Source organism: Opisthocomus hoazin, chromosome 5, assembly GCF_030867145.1.
Source record: "Opisthocomus hoazin isolate bOpiHoa1 chromosome 5, bOpiHoa1.hap1, whole genome shotgun sequence".
NCBI lineage: Eukaryota > Metazoa > Chordata > Aves > Opisthocomiformes > Opisthocomidae > Opisthocomus > Opisthocomus hoazin.
In genome coordinates, this window is record NC_134418.1 from 1,856,443 (window position 1) to 1,874,464 (window position 18,022).

The 18,022-nt window shown below is 49.1% G+C and overlaps 1 protein-coding gene across 5 annotated transcripts in view; it reads right to left on the minus strand.

Annotated features, from left to right (window-relative positions):
- The window catches only part of EXOC6B (exocyst complex component 6B), a 368,403-nt gene that overhangs the window by 226,838 nt on the left and 123,543 nt on the right, over positions 1-18,022 (minus strand). For 3 of the 5 annotated variants that reach the window (XM_075420230.1, XM_075420228.1, XM_075420226.1), the window contains exon 7: positions 7,336-7,407. The exons of the other annotated variants lie outside the window; for them this stretch is intronic. In XM_075420230.1, coding sequence (XP_075276345.1) covers positions 7,336-7,407 — 72 coding nt within the window. The remainder of the gene's footprint in view (positions 1-7,335; positions 7,408-18,022) is intronic. 5 annotated transcript variants of the gene reach the window in all.

Here is an 18,022-nt window from a genome sequence, read left to right on the forward strand (position 1 = left end):
AGGGCCAAACACCGTCCGTTTATCCCAGGACTTCATGAATCCCAGCACAAAGACGGTCAACTTAATGGCCAAGTAGATACTGGAATATCATCCTCTAAAGAAGATATTTGAATATTTGAATATATTGTGAATATTTGAATATATTGTGAATATTTGGAAAAAGTACTTATTTATGAGAATACAATGGTCAACGTGGCCTGATCCTCTTTACAGGGAAATTTCAGTACTGGTACTTGCCTAACTGGGCAAACTGGGACACAAGTTTGATGGGATATTAGGACTCTACAGGGCAGCACCCTCTGTTGAACACAGCCCGTGAGAGACTTTGGTAAACAAAGTTCTGTGGGTCTGTATTAAGAACAGATCTTGAAGCGGGAGAAGGAACACAAAGGGGCCATTATATCTGGTTCATGACTAAAACCATTCCCATGCCCCAAGCCAGCCCTTCATGGGATGACCGATGAAGCAATTCCCCACAATTTGCTTCTGCCATAAACCAAGCCTATTTTCCCACAATCCTGAAGCCACCATATCTGGGACCAATATGCTTTCTCAACAGCAAAATAAAACTCTTCTCACCCCTCCCTCCCTCCAGAAAAGGTGGCAACTGCCATTCAAAATGACCAGTCCTACCAACTAAAGGATCCTCGTACCCATGCCTTAAGATCAACTCTCCAGCTCCACCACAAAGCCACAGAAAATAAGTGACTATAGATGCGAACCACAGATACAGACAAGCCGTGGCTCACGTACTAGCTTTGTAGGTCTTCTGGAAAGAGTTACCAAAGATAAAACAATCTTTCCATCTTCTGATTTAAAAGGGACTTTTGGGCTATGTTTGTCTTAAAAGCCCATATAAATTTGCATTTATCCCCGGAGGCTCTCACTACCAAAGGGTTCCCATTGGGATTTAACAATGCTACTGCCCTTTTTCACGAAACAATGACAAATTCTCGTTCTCTTGATGGATGCTTATCCTCTACAGAAGCCAACAGCAAAAATGTGAAATGGATACTGAGCATCACAATTTTCTTACAAAACTGTTTACTCTCCTCAGCAAAACACAATTAGGAATGCAGCAACAAGTAACGAAGATGTGTTGAAAGAGATACCAATCTCAACATCAAAGCCAGCTCAGGTTCCTCCCAAAGTCCTTCTAGCAAAATGGATCTCTGCTCTTCTGTAGGACTCTTGGCAGAGATTTCATTCCTAGTTTTGTCAAGATTGCCCATCGTAAAGGCTTTAGAAGAAAAACAATAAAATGAAATGGAAAGAAGTCGAGGCAGTTCAGAGCCTAAAGAGTCACCAAGCTACTGCTCATGCAAACTTCAGAAAAATCATTCATCTTCTGAATGGACCCATCAAGAAAGGCGCTTCAGAGGCCCTGACACAACAGCCACCCTTGTGGGAGGTCTAGCGAAAATCCTCAGCGCCTAGGATTTACAATGCCGGCAGGAAGATAACGCTGCTCGGCAGGATCACCCAAGAAAAGCCACTGGCTTTTGAACAGACAGGGCAAGGGCAAAACGCCTTCGAGTCATTTCTAGTCAGACGTGGCTTAGCCTGGCTAAAGCGATGGGTACAGGTGGTACTTCAATACTTCAGATCCTCTGCCTAGCTCAGGAGGTAGGAAGGCTCCAGGAAGACCACAGAAGTTCCTACAGACCTACTGGCCACCAGCAAGGCAGGGCAGTAAGAGGTATGGGAAGTTATGGACAGTGTATTTGAACCAGCCCAAGTCATGTCCTATCACAAAGGGTGTCTGGTCCTCAGCAGAAAACCAAAACTGATTATGCTGGACCCTCACCCATTCACTAGGTAATAAGTATCTGTTGACAATCACAGACACTTATTAGGTAGATTCAAGCCATCATTCCTAAGCAAGGAGACCTAAACTGAAGTTGAAATACGTTGCATCCAGATGAGGACTCAGACCAAGAACCCCACTTTGCCGTTCATGTCCCTCAAGAAACACGGAAACACGTTAACACGAAGTAGAGATTTCCCATCCTCATCTGCACGCACTGCATCTGCTGTGCTGCTGCTGAAGGTCCAAGAGGCCCACAGAAAACATTTTATATCACTCTCAAACAAGTTCCACAATAGAAATGACTCCAGACCAAATGAAAAGCCAAATCATTGTGTGGGTTGATCCCATCACCACTCATGGCTCAGATGGTTCACTAGCAGAGTAACAGGCTTTGAGCAATACGGAAACTACTTCACCAAATTCACTTTCCCCTCTTTCCTTGCCCTTGGAAGCAAGAAGCAAGAGAGCAATTTTCATGGGATAAGATGCCAACGAAACGCCAACACTGAGCACCAGCTCCAAGAATTCCTTGGGCTTGGGCACCCTCTTGACTTTGCCGAGCCAAAACCCAGACGCACAGCAGCTGCTTGCCTGGTTGCACAGGATGATCCGAGCCACGTGAAGCACGCATGCGACAGAAGCTCTGCACCCAGAAGCACCACCGCTATTTGCCAGTAGCTTTGCGAAGGTTTGTGGTGTTCACAGATATGAAAAAATAACAAAGCCAGAAGCTCAGCTGCTATCTTTGACAGACCTCCACCAAGCAAGACCTCCTATTCAACCTCTACATCCCTTTGACAGACTTCCATCAAGCAAGACCTCCTATTCAACCTCTACGTCCATCTGACAGACCTCCACCAAGCAAGACCTCCTATTCAACCTCTACATGCTTTGACAGACCTCCATCAAGTAAGACCTCCTATTCACCCTCTACATCCCTTTAACAGACCTCTGCCAAGCAAGACCTCCTACTCAACCTCTACATCCGACAGACCTCCACCAAGCAAGACCTCCTATTCAACCTCTACATGCCTTTGACAGACCTCCATCAAGCAAGACCTCCTATTCACCCTCTACATCCCTTTAACAGACCTCCACCAAGCAAGACCTCCTATTCAACCTCTACATGCCTTTGACAGACCTCCATCGAGCAAGACCTCCTATTCAACCTCTACATCCATCTAACAGACCTCCGCCAAGAAAGACCTCCTATTCAACCTCTACATCCCATGCATCTACCAAAAGCTGGACATCTAACCACCCAACCTGCCTCCCCAGTGGTGAGATCAGCTGAAACAGGTTTTCTGGCCCAGACCCTGAGCTGAGCAGACACGCAGGGACTGGCGGAGAAGGTTAAAGCCGAACAAAGATGGGGAAACTCCAAATTTCCTCCTCTCACCCCATTTTTCTTCACAGCAGGGAGACATTCCCCATCACCATAGCTTTCTCCCAGCACCTGGTTCTTTCTAGAAGGGAATATTTTCATCGGACATTTGGCATTCTACAGAAGCAGTGCCAGGATATCTTCTAATACTCTTCAACCTCCAGCTTGCAATAAAAAATTTTAACCCTAAACATTTTATGCAGACATCTTTATTTGTTTTGCATAAAGCAGATACGACAACTTTGGATGCAAAGCTTCGGTTTGGTGTTCTTTAGTTGTGGTTTGTTTGTTGGTTGTTATTATTTTTTTTATGACAGCAAATAAATCTTGTACCAGGTACCAAGAAAACCATAAAACTCTGAAGGAGGTCTAAAAATGACAATACCGGGGTGGAAGCCCTGCCCGAGTACCTAGGAACCGGGCACTTCTGTCCCACACAGCCACTCGGCAGAGTTTTCAGCATCTCTCGCTCTACGCAGACATTTCTCCATTTCTATAAAACAAACGCCTAAAGACGCCGAGAAGAGCTGGTAACCAAAAAAAGAGGCTCCCACAAGAAGCCAAACGGCAGAGAGCACTGGACACCGCTACAGAAGTATTCTCACATTCAAACGTGCAGTAGGTTTTCATTATATTGCAATAAAGAGCGATAGACGTGGGCCTTTATTCTGATTTACTAGATGGCTTCTTTAAATGACAAGCCAAGCTGTGTTTTGAAGAACAACACTTTTTTCTAAAAAATCATCAAAAATAGAAACAGCACTGCAGCAAACATTTGGAAAATTTTCGGAGTCGATTGTTTACTGGGACTCCAACTGATTTTAATGAAAAATATGGTTATAATTTTAAAAAAAACAGCACTTTTATGTTTTGCATAAGGAAAGTCCCTACAATGCAACCTCCAGGGCACTTTTTAAAGAAAAAAAAAGAAAACCCAACAAACTCAAATGGTCGCAGAGCTCTCTGGCCAAAAGCCCTCCTCGAAAACCAAAAGATGTGGGTTGCAAACTATTTCAAGTATCCACAACAAGTGAAACTGGATGTAGAAAAATATGTTCTCAACATTTACTTCTGTTTATGGTGAAACTGGAACCAGATGACCCCTAACAACATATTGTGTGAACGGGTAATTAACCAGCTGCAGATGGAGCCCAACCACTGATCATTTGCATTTGCAGCGCTGATCATTTCCATCCAGCCCAAGGGAAAGGTCAGCTCGGGGGTAATCCGGGACCGTCGCTCCCACCAAAGCCTCCGAAAGCGTCCCGGAGCTGCCGGCTGGATCCAACCAAAGCGTTACCTGCAGCGCACAGCTTTGGGGAGATATCAGCTCGGTGCAGGACATCTAACCAGGGCTGTGCTGGGGGAAGAGAGGTTCAGGTCCTTCTCCCATGGGTGGCTGTTGCACGTTGGCTCTCCCATATGGTTTCCCTGCCTCACCTCCACCACGGCAGCCCTCTCCTGCTCACAGAATCATGGAATCACAGAATGCTTGGGGTTGGCAGGGACCTCTGTGGGTCACCCAGTCCAACGCCCTGCCCAAGCAGGGTCACCCAGAGCAGGCTGCACAGCACCGCGGCCAGGCGGGGCTGGAAGATCTCCAGAGAAGGAGACTCCACAGCCTCCCTGGGCAGCCTGGGCTAGGGCTCCGGCACCCTCAGAGGGAAGAAGTTCTTCCTCATCTTCAGCTGGAGCTTCCTCTGCTTCAGTTTGTGCTCGTTGCCCCTTGTCCTGTCGCTGGGCACCACTGCAAAGAGTCTGGCCCCATCCTCTTGACACCCACCCTGCAGATATTTAAAGGCATTTCTAAGGTCCTCTCTCAGCCTTCTCTTCTTCAGGCTAAGAAGCTCCAGCTAAGAAGCTCTTGTTCCAGCACAAATGTTATCCCAGTCTGAGTCATAGAATCATTAAGGTTGGAAAAGACCTCGAAGACCATCAAGTCCAACCATCAACCCAACACCCCCATGCCTGCTAAACCATGTCCCAAAGTGCCACATCTACACCTTTTTTGAACCCCTCCAGAGACGTCTGGTGTCACGTTGATGTGAAGGTTACCGGAAAGATCTCCGAGAGACCCTAACTGGACTCGCACCAGCCTGCCGTTACATTGCCTTGATCTTCCACAGTAATTTAGGGTTTTCTCAACTTTTCCAGTTCATTCGTATGGAATTTCCACCTCCCCACTACAGGCAGTGCCTCCTCCACCGGCTCTGCCGAGCACACATGAGGCAACGCCGTTTTCTCCTGACCCGGACGCTCACGCACGCCGCCCCGACGTGGACATCGGCACTTCCGAAGCCGGTGCAAAGGCAGCGTTTATCTTCGTAAATCACTCCCGAGCTGACGTGGCACTGACCTTTGGGATGTAATGCACCACGCGGTGGGTTCAGCTGGAGCTGAGGTTGGTCAGACATCCAAGAGCTGGAGAAGACACTCCTTCACTACAGAAGCACCGTCTGCTAAATGCCAATAAATCCCCAAATTGGCATCCCCTGTGCCAGTAACCATTGGGAAAGAGTTTTCAAACCAGCAGCCATGTTTTATCCCATGTTTTTAATAACTAAAACCCAAGACACGATCACACGTTTACATGCACCCCAAAATCATCCAAATTAGGAATAAAACAGCACTCCCAATAGTACACAAAGACACAAATCCACATCCACGCATACATACACACGCACTTTCAAAAAGGGCCAGCTGCATCAAGCTGAAAACAATTATGAGCCAAATCAGTCGGGAGAAAGGACGTAATCAGAAAAATATGAAGACTAATTGAAAATTGTTTAAGAACATTTTAACTAGATGCTCCAAAAGCCACAATCCCACAACTGAAAAGGGCGGCCACGCTAGTTAAAAGGCAACCTGGCTCAGACGGAAGCTAAGGAGGCTGTAAAATAAAAAAAAAAAAAAGAAAAAAATAAGGAAAGAATAAGGGAACATGACAAATGCAATAAAGAGAAAAGCTGAAGCTGACAGACAAAAAGCTGGTGTTAGGGCGTGTAGACAGCCGATACAGGAAGCAAGAGGATACGTGAAGAAGTCAATGAGTCAATGGCTGGTAGTAGTTAGGGCTACAAGGATGAGGAGGGGACTGGAGCATCTCTGCTACGAGGAGAGGCTGAGGGAGCTGGGCTTGTTCAGCCTGGAGAAGAGAAGGCTGAGAGGGGACCTTCGAAATGCCTCTAAATATCTGCAGGGTGGGGGTCAGGAGGCCGGGGCCAGACTCTTTGCAGTGGTGCCCAGCGACAGGACAAGGGGCAATGGGCACAAACTGAAGCCGAGGAAGCTCCAGCTGAAGATGAGGAAGAACTTCTTCCCTCTGAGGGTGACGGAGCCCTGGCCCAGGCTGCCCAGGGAGGCTGTGGAGTCTCCTTCTCTGGAGATATTCCAGACCCGCCTGGACGCGGTGCTGTGCAGCCTGCTCTGGGTGACCCTGCTTGGGCAGGGGGTTGGGCTAGGTGGTCTCCAGAGGTCCCTTCCAACCCCTGCCATGCTTGGATTCTGTGATTCTGAGTTAAGATTACGAGTGATTCCTGGTTTCTAAGCACATTAAGGGTAAACCAGTCCAACGGATCGTTCCTCTAGCAAAAGGAAGCAGTTTTGTTTTTCGCCCTGTGGAAATGCAGAACAGGAAAAAAAAAAAGGTCAATAGTATCTTCTTCTGCACTGCTACGGGACGTCATCGTCTCGCAGACACCCACAACTCTCGTCCTCTTGCGTTCTTGTGCAGCGCAATGGCGGGCGGGACAGCGAGCCGTTTTTAGCTCAGTAGATACAATTTTGATGTACCAGCACGGAACTATTGCCGTGACTTCTCCTAACGTCCTGGATTTAGTTCTGGTGGCCAAATTCAAGAAGGTTGGTGAAAATCTGTTCTGGATTCATACCCCAGCAGATGACCAGAGTGGAAAATCTTATTTTTTTTCCCATTGGGAAGCAGAATTTGAGTGAATTCTTCCACCGAAGCAGTGCAGGTTAGTGAACCGTAAGTACTCAGCCAGGGAACTCAGCTTTGCAGTTTAGTGCCACCAAAATCAAGCCAAAGGTTTCAAAGAAAGCCACAGGTAGACTAGAAATTAGGTCCATGTTATTACCAGAGGGAGTGATTAAGCAAATATACACATCAAGTGCAAAGTACCTTCATATTTGGAGAGAGCAGAAGACTGAAGAATATCTTGGCAATTATTTTCCACTGATTGTATCTGCAATCCTTAGAAAACGAAGGGAACAAACATTAAAAAAAGAGGCAACAACAACAAAGCACAGAAGACAGAGAGCAGACAGGCAAGAAAAATTCATGAAGAAAAAAGTAAACGGCACAGAAACCCGCCAATGACACCAAACTAAGGTATTTGTCCAGCTGAAGACAACAAACTTCACAGGAATTTTAAGTCCTGGGCAATACAGAAAATTAAATCCACAACTAATGTTCTTGGAAGGACTGGTCAGGAGGACGCGTTCAGAAAAGACTGAAAGGTTAGGAGGGACAGAAGGGCGAAGTATCTGCCTGGGACCCAAGAGAGTGGTGAAAGCTGAAGGACGGGCACTCATGAGAGAGAAGAGCACAACCACAGTGTCCGGGAAAGTGGCCCAAGCAGAGCTACAATGGACAAAATGGATTGCCCAGCGCTACAAGGACCTTGGAGATCCATTAGCGCCCATCTACGAATCATAGAATCATAGGTTGGAAAAGACCTCCCAGATCATCAAGTCCAACCATCTACCCAACCCCATCATGCCTGATAAACCATATCCCCGAAGTGCCACATCTACACAGTTTTTGAACCTCTCCAGGGATGGGGACTCCATCACCGCCCTGGGCAGCCTGGTCCAAGGCCTGACCACTCTTCCAGTAAAGAAATTTCTCCTAATATCCGATTTGAACCTCCCCTGATGCAACTTGAGGCCATCGCCTCTTGTCTTATCACTGGTTACCTGGGAGAAGAGACCAACACCCACCTCACTACGCTCTCCTGTCAGGTAGTTGTAGAGAGCGAGAAGGTCTCCCCTCAGCCTTCTCTTTTCCAGTCTAAAAAGCCCCAGTTCCCTCAGCCGCTCCTCATCAGACTTGTTCTCCAGACCCCTCCCCAGCCTCGTGGCCATTCTATGGATACGCTCCAGCCCCTCAATGTCCTTCTCATAGTGAGGGGCCCAAAACTGAACACAGCACTCGAGGTGCGGCCTCACCAGTGCCAAGTACAGGGGCACGATCCCCTCCCTGCTCCTGCTGGCCACACCATTCCTGATCCAAGCCAGGATGCCGCTGGCCTTCTTGGCCACCTGGGCACACTGCTGGCTCATGGTCCTATTACACAAACTACACAAAGCATGGGCCATGGAGATCCGTTAGCACCCATCTGCAACTTACACGAAGCACGGGCCACCAGAACAGGATGACCACAGCACACCAACCCGAAGGGAGAAGGAGCAAGGAAGGGATTTCTCTTAAGAGCCGTGTTTGGAAACACTTACAAAGGTTCCACTAGCATTGCAGAAATGCCAGATTTTCAAAGCCTATGGGATGAGAAAATCAACAGCATTGCACCTTGAGTTGTTTTGCTACCTTTCATAAAAATAACTGGAGAGGACTAAAACCCACTGTGCACTGTCTGGGTTTGGTCTGTGGACCTTTCAGATTCTGTGAACGTTTGAACGTAAATGGCAATCTTATTGTTTAAAATGAACTTTTACTAAAGGAAAACCGTTGTCCCTTAAGCTGCCCAAACACCTCGGTCTGGACTGAGATCAAGCAGACAACCCTTAAGCCTGGAAATGGCTGGTTTGGGGGGGGAAAAATGTACAGAGAGAGATACATACATATATATATATATATATATATATATATATATATAGTAACAAAGAGTGAAAACTCCGAGAGGGGCACCAAGACCATGCCTCATCCTTCACGGTACCTTTTGATACCAGGCAATGGTAATAATTCACCAAGAATAAACATATGCCAGAGACAACCAAAGAAATACTTTCCTAGTAAGCCAGACCATGGTGTGTACAATGCTGTCCTCTCCGCCCAAGGTCAGGCCTCCTCCATGAGTCAGAACTTGATCCGTTTTCCCGTAACACAGCAAGTTTAACAATCCAAGAGTTTTCAGGTTTCATCAAAATCCATAAACACTTTTTATTCTATCCAGAAGAACATTGAACTTGGCGGAACAGAGTACCACAGCGGTGGCCTCAAGTCAAGAAAAATCCTCTTTTGAAGAGTCAAAACATCTCCCAGGAGCTAACTGAAGTAGGTCTGGAAAATGGGCATCTACTCTACATCCAAATATTCTTCTTTGTCATAAAAATAATATCCATAAAAAAGTCTATAATTATTCCACATTTACATTAACGGCATGTTAAAACCACGTCATCCTAGGAGGTGAGTGAAGTTATCCGGATGGGACAAACTGGCAAACGGAGGCACGCGTGGATTAATAACTTGCCCAAGGCCACACAATGAGTGCTATCAGAGTCAAAATCAGAACACCAAAACCCTTGGCTGACGGAGCTGCGCTCAACTCCTTTTTTCTTTAAACTCTTCTCTTTTTTTTAATCTGGTCTTTGCCGCAAGAAGAAAAACATCAAGTATGAATCTATTATTCCTACAGGTATAAAATATTCAGAGATCGCAGTAGTCAGGTAGTCTGACACCCTGAGTAACACAGACGAGGAGTTATCCGCTAATTAATACCTACTTCAAGGTCAGTAGTTGTGGTTGAACTGGAACACAAAGCTTTTAGCAAAAACAAGTCATTCTGATTTTAAAGGTTTTCCCGGGATGATGCAATGCCCACCGCAAATCTTGACGGATTGTTCCAGTAGCTCGTTACCTCCGCTCCCAAGCCTTTACCTAGCTTTGACCTCCACCATGGCATCTTCTCAAACCTTTGGCTGCTCACAGTAACGCAGTAGCTACTATCGGTGTTTCCTAACAGACGCCCAGAGAAGCCGGGGTCGCAATCCTCTTCTCTGATCAACTCCAGATATTCAGTTCCTCGAGCCTTGTATCCTAAATCCTGGTTCCTACCCCTAATCCTGATGAAGGTTCAAAATGTCTCATCGTTGTACAACACAGAATCACAGAATCACAGAATAGTAGGGGTTGGCAGGGACCTCTGTGGGTCACCCAGCCCAACCCCCTGCCCAAGCAGGGTCACCCAGAGCAGGCTGCACAGCACCGCGGCCAGGCGGGGCTGGAATATCTCCAGAGAAGGAGACTCCACAGCCTCCCTGGGCAGCCTGGGCCAGGGCTCCGTCACCCTCAGAGGGAAGAAGTTCTTCCTCATCTTCTGCTGGAGCTTCCTCGGCTTCAGTTTGTGCCCGTTGCCCCTTGTCCTGTCGCTGGGCACCACTGGAAAGAGTCTGGCCCCGTCCTCCTGACCCCCACCCTGCAGATATTTAGAGGCATTTCGAAGGTCCCCTCGCAGCCTTCTCTTCTCCAGGCTGAACAAGCCCAGCTCCCTCAGCCTCTCCTCGTAGGAGAGATATTCCAGTCCCCTCCTCATCCTCGTAGACCTGCGCTGGACTCTCTGCAGTAGCCCCTCATCTTTCTTGAACTGGGGAGCCCAGCACTGGACACAGGACTCCAGATGGGGCCTCCCCAGGGCAGAGCAGAGGGGAAGGAGAACCTCCCTCGACCTGCTGCCCACACTCCTCCTAATGCACCCCAGGATCCCATCGGCCTTCTTGGCAGCCAGGGCACGCTGCTGGCTCAGGGTCAACCTGTCGTCCCCCAGCACTCCCAGTCCCTCTCCACAGAGCTGCTCTCCAGAACAAACCATGAACAACTCTAGCAACATCAGAACAGCCTCTGTATAAAGCCGTGATGCTCAACAACGTCAAATATTGCGTTGCAGGTGAAATAACAGTGACACTTCCCGGGAGTACATTCAGCAGTGCTCGTGACACGGCTCGCTCACAATTTCTGCCTGACCTGTATTGTTCTGCATCCTTCAAGGTGCAGCAGCTGGGGAGGACAGACCACTACAGAAGGTCAAAAAACAAATTAAGGATTTTAATCAGAGGAGAACACCCCAAGCAGAGGTGGTCTCCTGTCCTTCTCTTTGTCAGAGAATAAAAATCAGGTCCCTCTGTCCCCATGTGGATTTTGGCTCCTTCCTTTGGGATACCCTAAGGTCCACCGGACCTGATTTCACATCAAATATTTTTTCACTCCACCCTGCCCCAGCATGCACTGGAGGGGTCTCCACTTCCTTCAGGGCCTCAAACCTCCACCCTCCCTTGGTGGTTTTAGCAGCTCCTATCAACTTCTCTACCACTTTCTTCAAAGCGGCTGGGATAACTGTGCCTGGCTGAAAACAGATTTGCCGATGAAGAGCGATCAGAAACAAGACATTTAAGAGCCATACAAGACCAGAAGGGCTTAATATCCATCTCATGTGATAACAGAAAGACTGCTGCTCTGCAGGAGGAAGACTTTTCCGGTTCTTTCTTTATGACAATAAAATCAGCAGCAGATCAGCCAACACAACAAAACATTTAAACAAGGGGAAACAGAGCTGAATGTGAACTAAGCAACCCCATACCGTTACACACAAGATGTAGCAGCAACGAACACCACCAGGCCTAAACCCAGCAGAAAGAAACACGTGTAAAGATTTTACTCAGCCCAAGAGATTCCAGCTCAACGTGACTATGGGAATTGGACGTGTGTGTATCCACCATTAAAGAACAACCTTATAAATCTAACTGCACCTACAATCAATAACCTTTGAGAAAGTGCTCTCAGTTCTCCGATCGCTCGAGATCTGGTGGGAAGAACGCACACGAGGTGAAGAAGAAATCAATTTTTATTTACCCTGTCCGCTTTCCTTCTTCCCGTATCTCCAATTCATGAGACGTCCCCAAATCACTCACCTCTGCTTCAACTTGGACTAGATGACCCACAGAGGTCCCTTCCAACCCCTACCATTCTGTGTAACTTAAGGCTGGCAAACATTTCCCAGGCACGCGTTGAGAACGTACTTCACGCGTCACCAACCACCCGCTCAGTCCCACCTATTCGCACGACACAACGCCAGCCCCCACCAAAACCAGGCCAAAGCGATGCCTCTGCCTCAGTTCTACTCCTCATCCCACCGCGTGGTTTTTGGGACCCACCACCCAGCACCCAGCGACCCGGCCTGAAGGTCACACTTGGCCGGCGCTTCCGATACACAACATTTCCCAACTGGTCCTGATTGAGGTTTCCCACAGAACTGTAATTTTCCACGTCTTCAAAGCAGCTAACCTTCCCCGTGTCCTGGACGGCCTTCAAAGTTTTTATTCAACTTTATTTCTACATTCTATTACATTACTCTCCCTCCTAAGATGGCAAGGGGATTATTTTTCTACCACCGCTTTTAGTAATAAGTGGCAGCAAACTTAGAAGTCATCACCTAAAACTAATAAAAAAAAAAAAAGGAAGGGGAAGAAGCAAACCTGTTGGAACAAGAATGCCTAACTCAGTCTAATATCGGTTGTGAGAGCAAACCAGACGGCCAGAACTCATGCAGACCATAATTTCTAAGCACAACAGTGCAGGAACGTATTTCAGACGAAGCTTTTTTGAGTGTTGGGGTTGTTGGGTTTTGAGTTGTTTTTTTTTTTAAGGGTGTCTTTAGAGAGAGCTGAAGCACTGAACGTCACACTCAGAGCAGCAGCTCTCAGACAGCACCTCAGGAAATCCTCCTAGCAGCAAAAAGAACCAGAAAAATCCTCCTAAACACAGTGAAACGGAGAGAGAGGAAAGATGACCACATGCTAACAGTGTTTGAAAGCAGCCTGCAAAATTCCAACAAAATGAAAAAAGAGTCATAAGACACAAGAAGCCCCTTCCAGACTAGACTCCCCATTTGCAACTGCAGATATTAATGACATGCAATTAATAAGAATTTTACCCTTTGAAAGAATTCAAATATTCATCTCTAACAGACCCTGTAGTCAGATCAGGTTATTTCATTCTTGGTGCTCTTCCAAGACACTGGATACACCAAGAACCAGTGGCTTATTCCACTACCTTACTCCGTGCCCTGAAAACGTTGTCCCATCTCCTCTGCTTGGTGGAGGGGTTCAGAGACACACAGGACCCCAGGCCATCACCTAACGGAGAACCCAAAGGTGTTCCCAAAGCCCGAGAGGGGAATCATCGCTCCCACCACGACGGCGGCGAGAGGAGGCTGCGGGCACCCTCACCCCTGAAAAGGCGTTGGAGGAACCTGAGCAGATGCACAAGGCAGGATGAATCGTGCAAACCACGGAACCACAGAATGGTCGGGGCTGGAAAGGACCTCTGTGGGTCACCCAGCCCAACCCCCTGCCCAAGCAGGGTCACCCAGAGCAGGCTGCACAGCACCACGGCCAGGCGGGGCTGGAATATCTCCAGAGAAGGAGACTCCACAGCCTCCCTGGGCAGCCTGGGCCAGGGCTCCGGCACCCTCAGAGGGAAGAAGTTCTTCCTCATCTTCAGCTGGAGCTTCCTCTGCTTCACTTTGTGCCCATTGCCCCTTGTCCTGTCGCTGGGCACCACTGGAGTCTGCAAGCTGAGAGACACCGCAGCCACACAAGGGTGAGGAATTTCCATGTTTCTAACGATGCAGCAGCACCACGCAGTTGAACCACACGTTTTTGGTCAAGCGTTCCGCAGTCGTCTTACGGAGGTGACAAGCGTGCACTGTGCCATCTGCTGAACAAAGCACAGGAATTCTCTGCCGTGGCTTTGGAGAAATAAAAACCCAACAAAGCAGAGGTCCAGAAGGGCCTCCAAGTCGTGGCCGGCTCAGGCAGCCACCGCACACCAACCCCTTCGCACACACCGGCGCTCAGCCCGCCGTGCAGGAAAACGCTTACTCGGCAATTTCTCCCTTTCAGCCACGGTGAGGAACGAGGTGTCCTTCCGAGACGTGCCGCACAACCAGCCGAGCAGGGAGAGCAGTTCTGCTGAAGGTCACGTCGTGGTTTCCTGGTAATTATCCTCGTTCCCCGCTCACCGGGCTCCGCCGGCGTCAGTAGCTTCATCATCACAGCCAATAAATCAAACCCTCAGAAACAGCACGGCAAAGCCTGTATCCAGCACGGGACGCTCTGGAGCGAGCCTGCCCCTCTGCAAGGCCTTCTGTGATCTTTACAACCAACCCACTGAAGTACAAAACCTCAGCCCGGAACCCCGCGCCGAGGTCCAAGGGCTGAAGACAACGCGATTACGCAGAAACGAAGCAGGTCCCACATCGCGACCCACAGCAAAAAGGGGTCCAACCTAGCACCAGGGACATAGAATCATGGAAAGCTTGGGGTTGGAAGGGACCTTTGGAGGCCATCTAGCCCAAACCCCCTGCCATGGGCAGCAACATCTTCAAGTAGATCAGCTTGCTCAGAGCTCCATCCAACCTGGCCTTGAACCCTGCCAGGGAGGTGGCATCGACCACCTCTCTGGGCAACCTTGGCCAGTGTTTCACCAACCTCATGGTGAAGAATTTCTTCCTTTAATTTAATCTAAATCTCCCCTCTTTCAGCTCAAAGCCATCACCCCTTGTCCCATCACCCCCTGCCCTTGTCCCAGCCCCTCTCCAGCTCTCTCACAGCCCCTCCAGGCACTGGCAGCTGCTCTAAGGTCTCCCCTTGTCCTTCTCCTCCCCAGGCTGAGCAGCCCCAGCTCTCCCAGCCTTTCCTCCCAGCAGAGGGGTTCCAGCCCTCGCATCATTGCTGGGGCCTCCTCTGGCCCCGCTCCCACAGCTCCAGCTCTGTCCTGTGCTGAGGGCTCCAGAGCTGGACGCAGGACTCCCGGGGGGTCTCAGCAGAGCGGGGCAGAGGGGCAGAACCCCCTCCCTCACCCTGTGCCCATGCTGCTGGGGATGCAGCCCAGGGCACACTTGGCCTTCGGGGCTGCCAGCACACATTGGTGGCTCACGTCCAGCTTCTGATCCACCAGCAGCCCCAAGTCCTCCTCGGCAGGGCTGCTCTCCATCCCTGCGTCCCCCAGCCTGTATTGACACTGGGGGTTGCTCAATCCATGTGCAGGACCCTGCACTTGCCCTTGTTGAACCTCATGAGGTTCACACAGGCCCACTTCTCAACCTTGTCCAGGTCCTTCTGGATGGCATCCTGTCCTTCTGGTGTGTCAGCTGCCCCACTCAGCTTGGTGTCATCTCCAAACTTGATGAGGGTGCACTCAGTCTCGCTGTGTCATTGATCAAAATGTCAAACAGCACCGGTCCCAGTACAGACCCCTGAGGGACACCATGTGTCACTGGTGTCCATCTGGACATCGAGCCATTGACCACTACCCTCTGGCTGACATCTGTGCCACTGCAGGTCTTCAGGAGCTGGAAGCCTTTTCAAGAAGAAATCACAGAATCATAGAAAGCTTTGGGTCGGAAGGGACCTTTAGAGGTCATCTAGTCCAAGCCCCCTGCAGTGATCAGGGCCATCTTCAACAGCATCAGGTTGCTCAGAGCCCCGTCCAACCCAGCCTTGGTTTTAGCCTGACTTTCAGGATCTCAGAGGGGCACCTCAAAGGCCTAGCAACCTAACACAGTATTTCTACAGATGACATTATTGCCATCTTTTATGCCAGATGTAGAAAAAACTTCAGAACCTGATGTGAGCAACCCTCACATTCCACAGTTCTGAAGTTCTGCATTTCCCCAGGGTGCTTCTTGTCCCCGCTTGTGTCCTGCCCTCACCACATCAGAGGTTCTGCCAGCCAGAAAGCTAATATTCAGGTGGTAATTTAGGAAGACACAAAATAAACTAGTAAGAACCAACAGGTCTTTAGTGGCCAAGAGACAAGTTTTTAGATTTCTGGGTCACATAAAACATGTTGGTGCCTCCCCCTGAATCCAGAGAAGAGTATAATGTTAGTACAGGTTACTACGGTCTCCAATTTCCTACCCATTTGCTTCACGCAATGTTGAAGCTGATGGATCACAGCTCACTGGGCCCAGGTAGATACTGGGACATCCAAAACACCGAGTTTCAAGCGGTCGGTGCCTACAGTGAAATAATGCCAGGGGTATACAGCAAGCTAGCAAGGTCAGGGCAACCTTTGAGTAAATCATTTTGGTCAAAGGATAACGGAAAAGAGTATGGAAGCCAAGGTATCGCTAAGAACCCCAGAACGAGCAAAAGCACACACTGCTTCCTTAACAGTTGCTCTGCTGATCCACTGCCTGATGTAGCCAACGGCAAGGAAACCGGATCAAACACTCCAGAATTTCAATACAGCTCTTTTTACCTTCAAATATTTGAAGCATAACTCCAGCACCTCTCCACGTGCTGGTCTGGTTTGGTTATAAATAACAACTCCTAATGATTTCCCTTAGGTCCCATGCCATGGGGCACATCTTGAATTTCTTTTTTCCACTACACAGGAATAGTACTTCAACCGATGAGGTGAACAGCCACCAAGTTTGACGTGAAGGAAGTGGCACCTTGGTTACACCAAGCTTGGAACAAAGGCCCTGTACGGCCAGCAGCGCAGGGAACACAGCCTCTCCCTCCGCCCCACAGCCCCCTCCAGCCCTTCTCCCATAAAGAGGTGCCAAAGTTTGGATCTTGGTGGTTCAGACCTTCCTGGCCATGCCAGGGACCAGATTCAGCTCTTTCACCACTTCATCCATCAGAGCTTGCATCCAGCTCTTGCCGACAACCACAGCTGACTAATTCTCACTCTTCCCACCGCGCTCACGTCCACAACCCCCATACTACCTCTGGTTGCTGCTGGAGGAGCTTCTTTCAGCTTTCCCATTTCCAACAGCCCCCGCGGACTCGCTCCACCAGCAGTTTCTGCCTTCAGGGATGCCACGCCGCAGACCCACAGCAACTCTTCATTAGGTCCACGTGAGCAACCCCTCACCAAGAGTCAACGCTCCAGAGCAGGCAACAAAACCTTAATATCACAGAATCACAGAATCACAGAATAGTAGGGGTTGGAAGGGACCTCTGTGGGTCATCTAGTCCAACCCCCCTGCTGAAGCAGGGTCACCTACAGCAGGCTGCACAGGATCTTGTCCAGGCGGGGCTGGAATATCTCCAGAGAAGGAGACTCCACAACCTCCCTGGGCAGCCTGTTCCAGTGCTGCGTCACCCTCAGAGGGAAGAAGTTCTTCCTCATGTTCAGACGGAACTTCCTGTGCCTCAGTTTGTGCCCATTGCCCCTTGTCCTGTCACTGGGCACCACTGAAAAGAGCTTGGCCCCATCCTCCTGACACCCACCCTGCAGATATTTATAAGCATTTATTTATATGTGAGCTGCAACGTACGCACGGGCTGAGGGATGTTGCCAGGGCAAGACCTCCTGCACCACTTGCAACTCATTACTTCTAGTTTCCACCAGCCCCAGCTATGGAACCCAGCGGAGATCACCAGTGTCAATGACTACCAGCCCGGTAGGCTTGCGCGCGGTGGGGAGGTGACCAAAGGCAGCAGCAGCACTGGAAGACAGTGCTGAGGTTACCAACACAGCATGTTCTACCCAACCAAGAGAGTCTACATGAAGTTCTGGAAAGCTTCCTGCCTGGTTCAGCTTTCCATCCGTTGCCAACCAGACCCCGCAGCACATGGATTTCTATTTGCATCCTGGTATTTGGCAACAGCTAGAAATATTTCCTAACAGGAATACAAAAAAAAAACACCTCTTCCATTCACACTGAAACATCTACTGGACATCCCTGTGGGCCTAATTCCCAGAACACTGAAATCCAAACATCCAAATGGGAAAAATACACTGATCACCTGCCAGGAACCTCAGGAGCGTCCAGCCAAGCCCTTCACAACGGCCCGCGTTACCATCTGGCTACCACACAGCAACTGGGAAAACGTTGTTG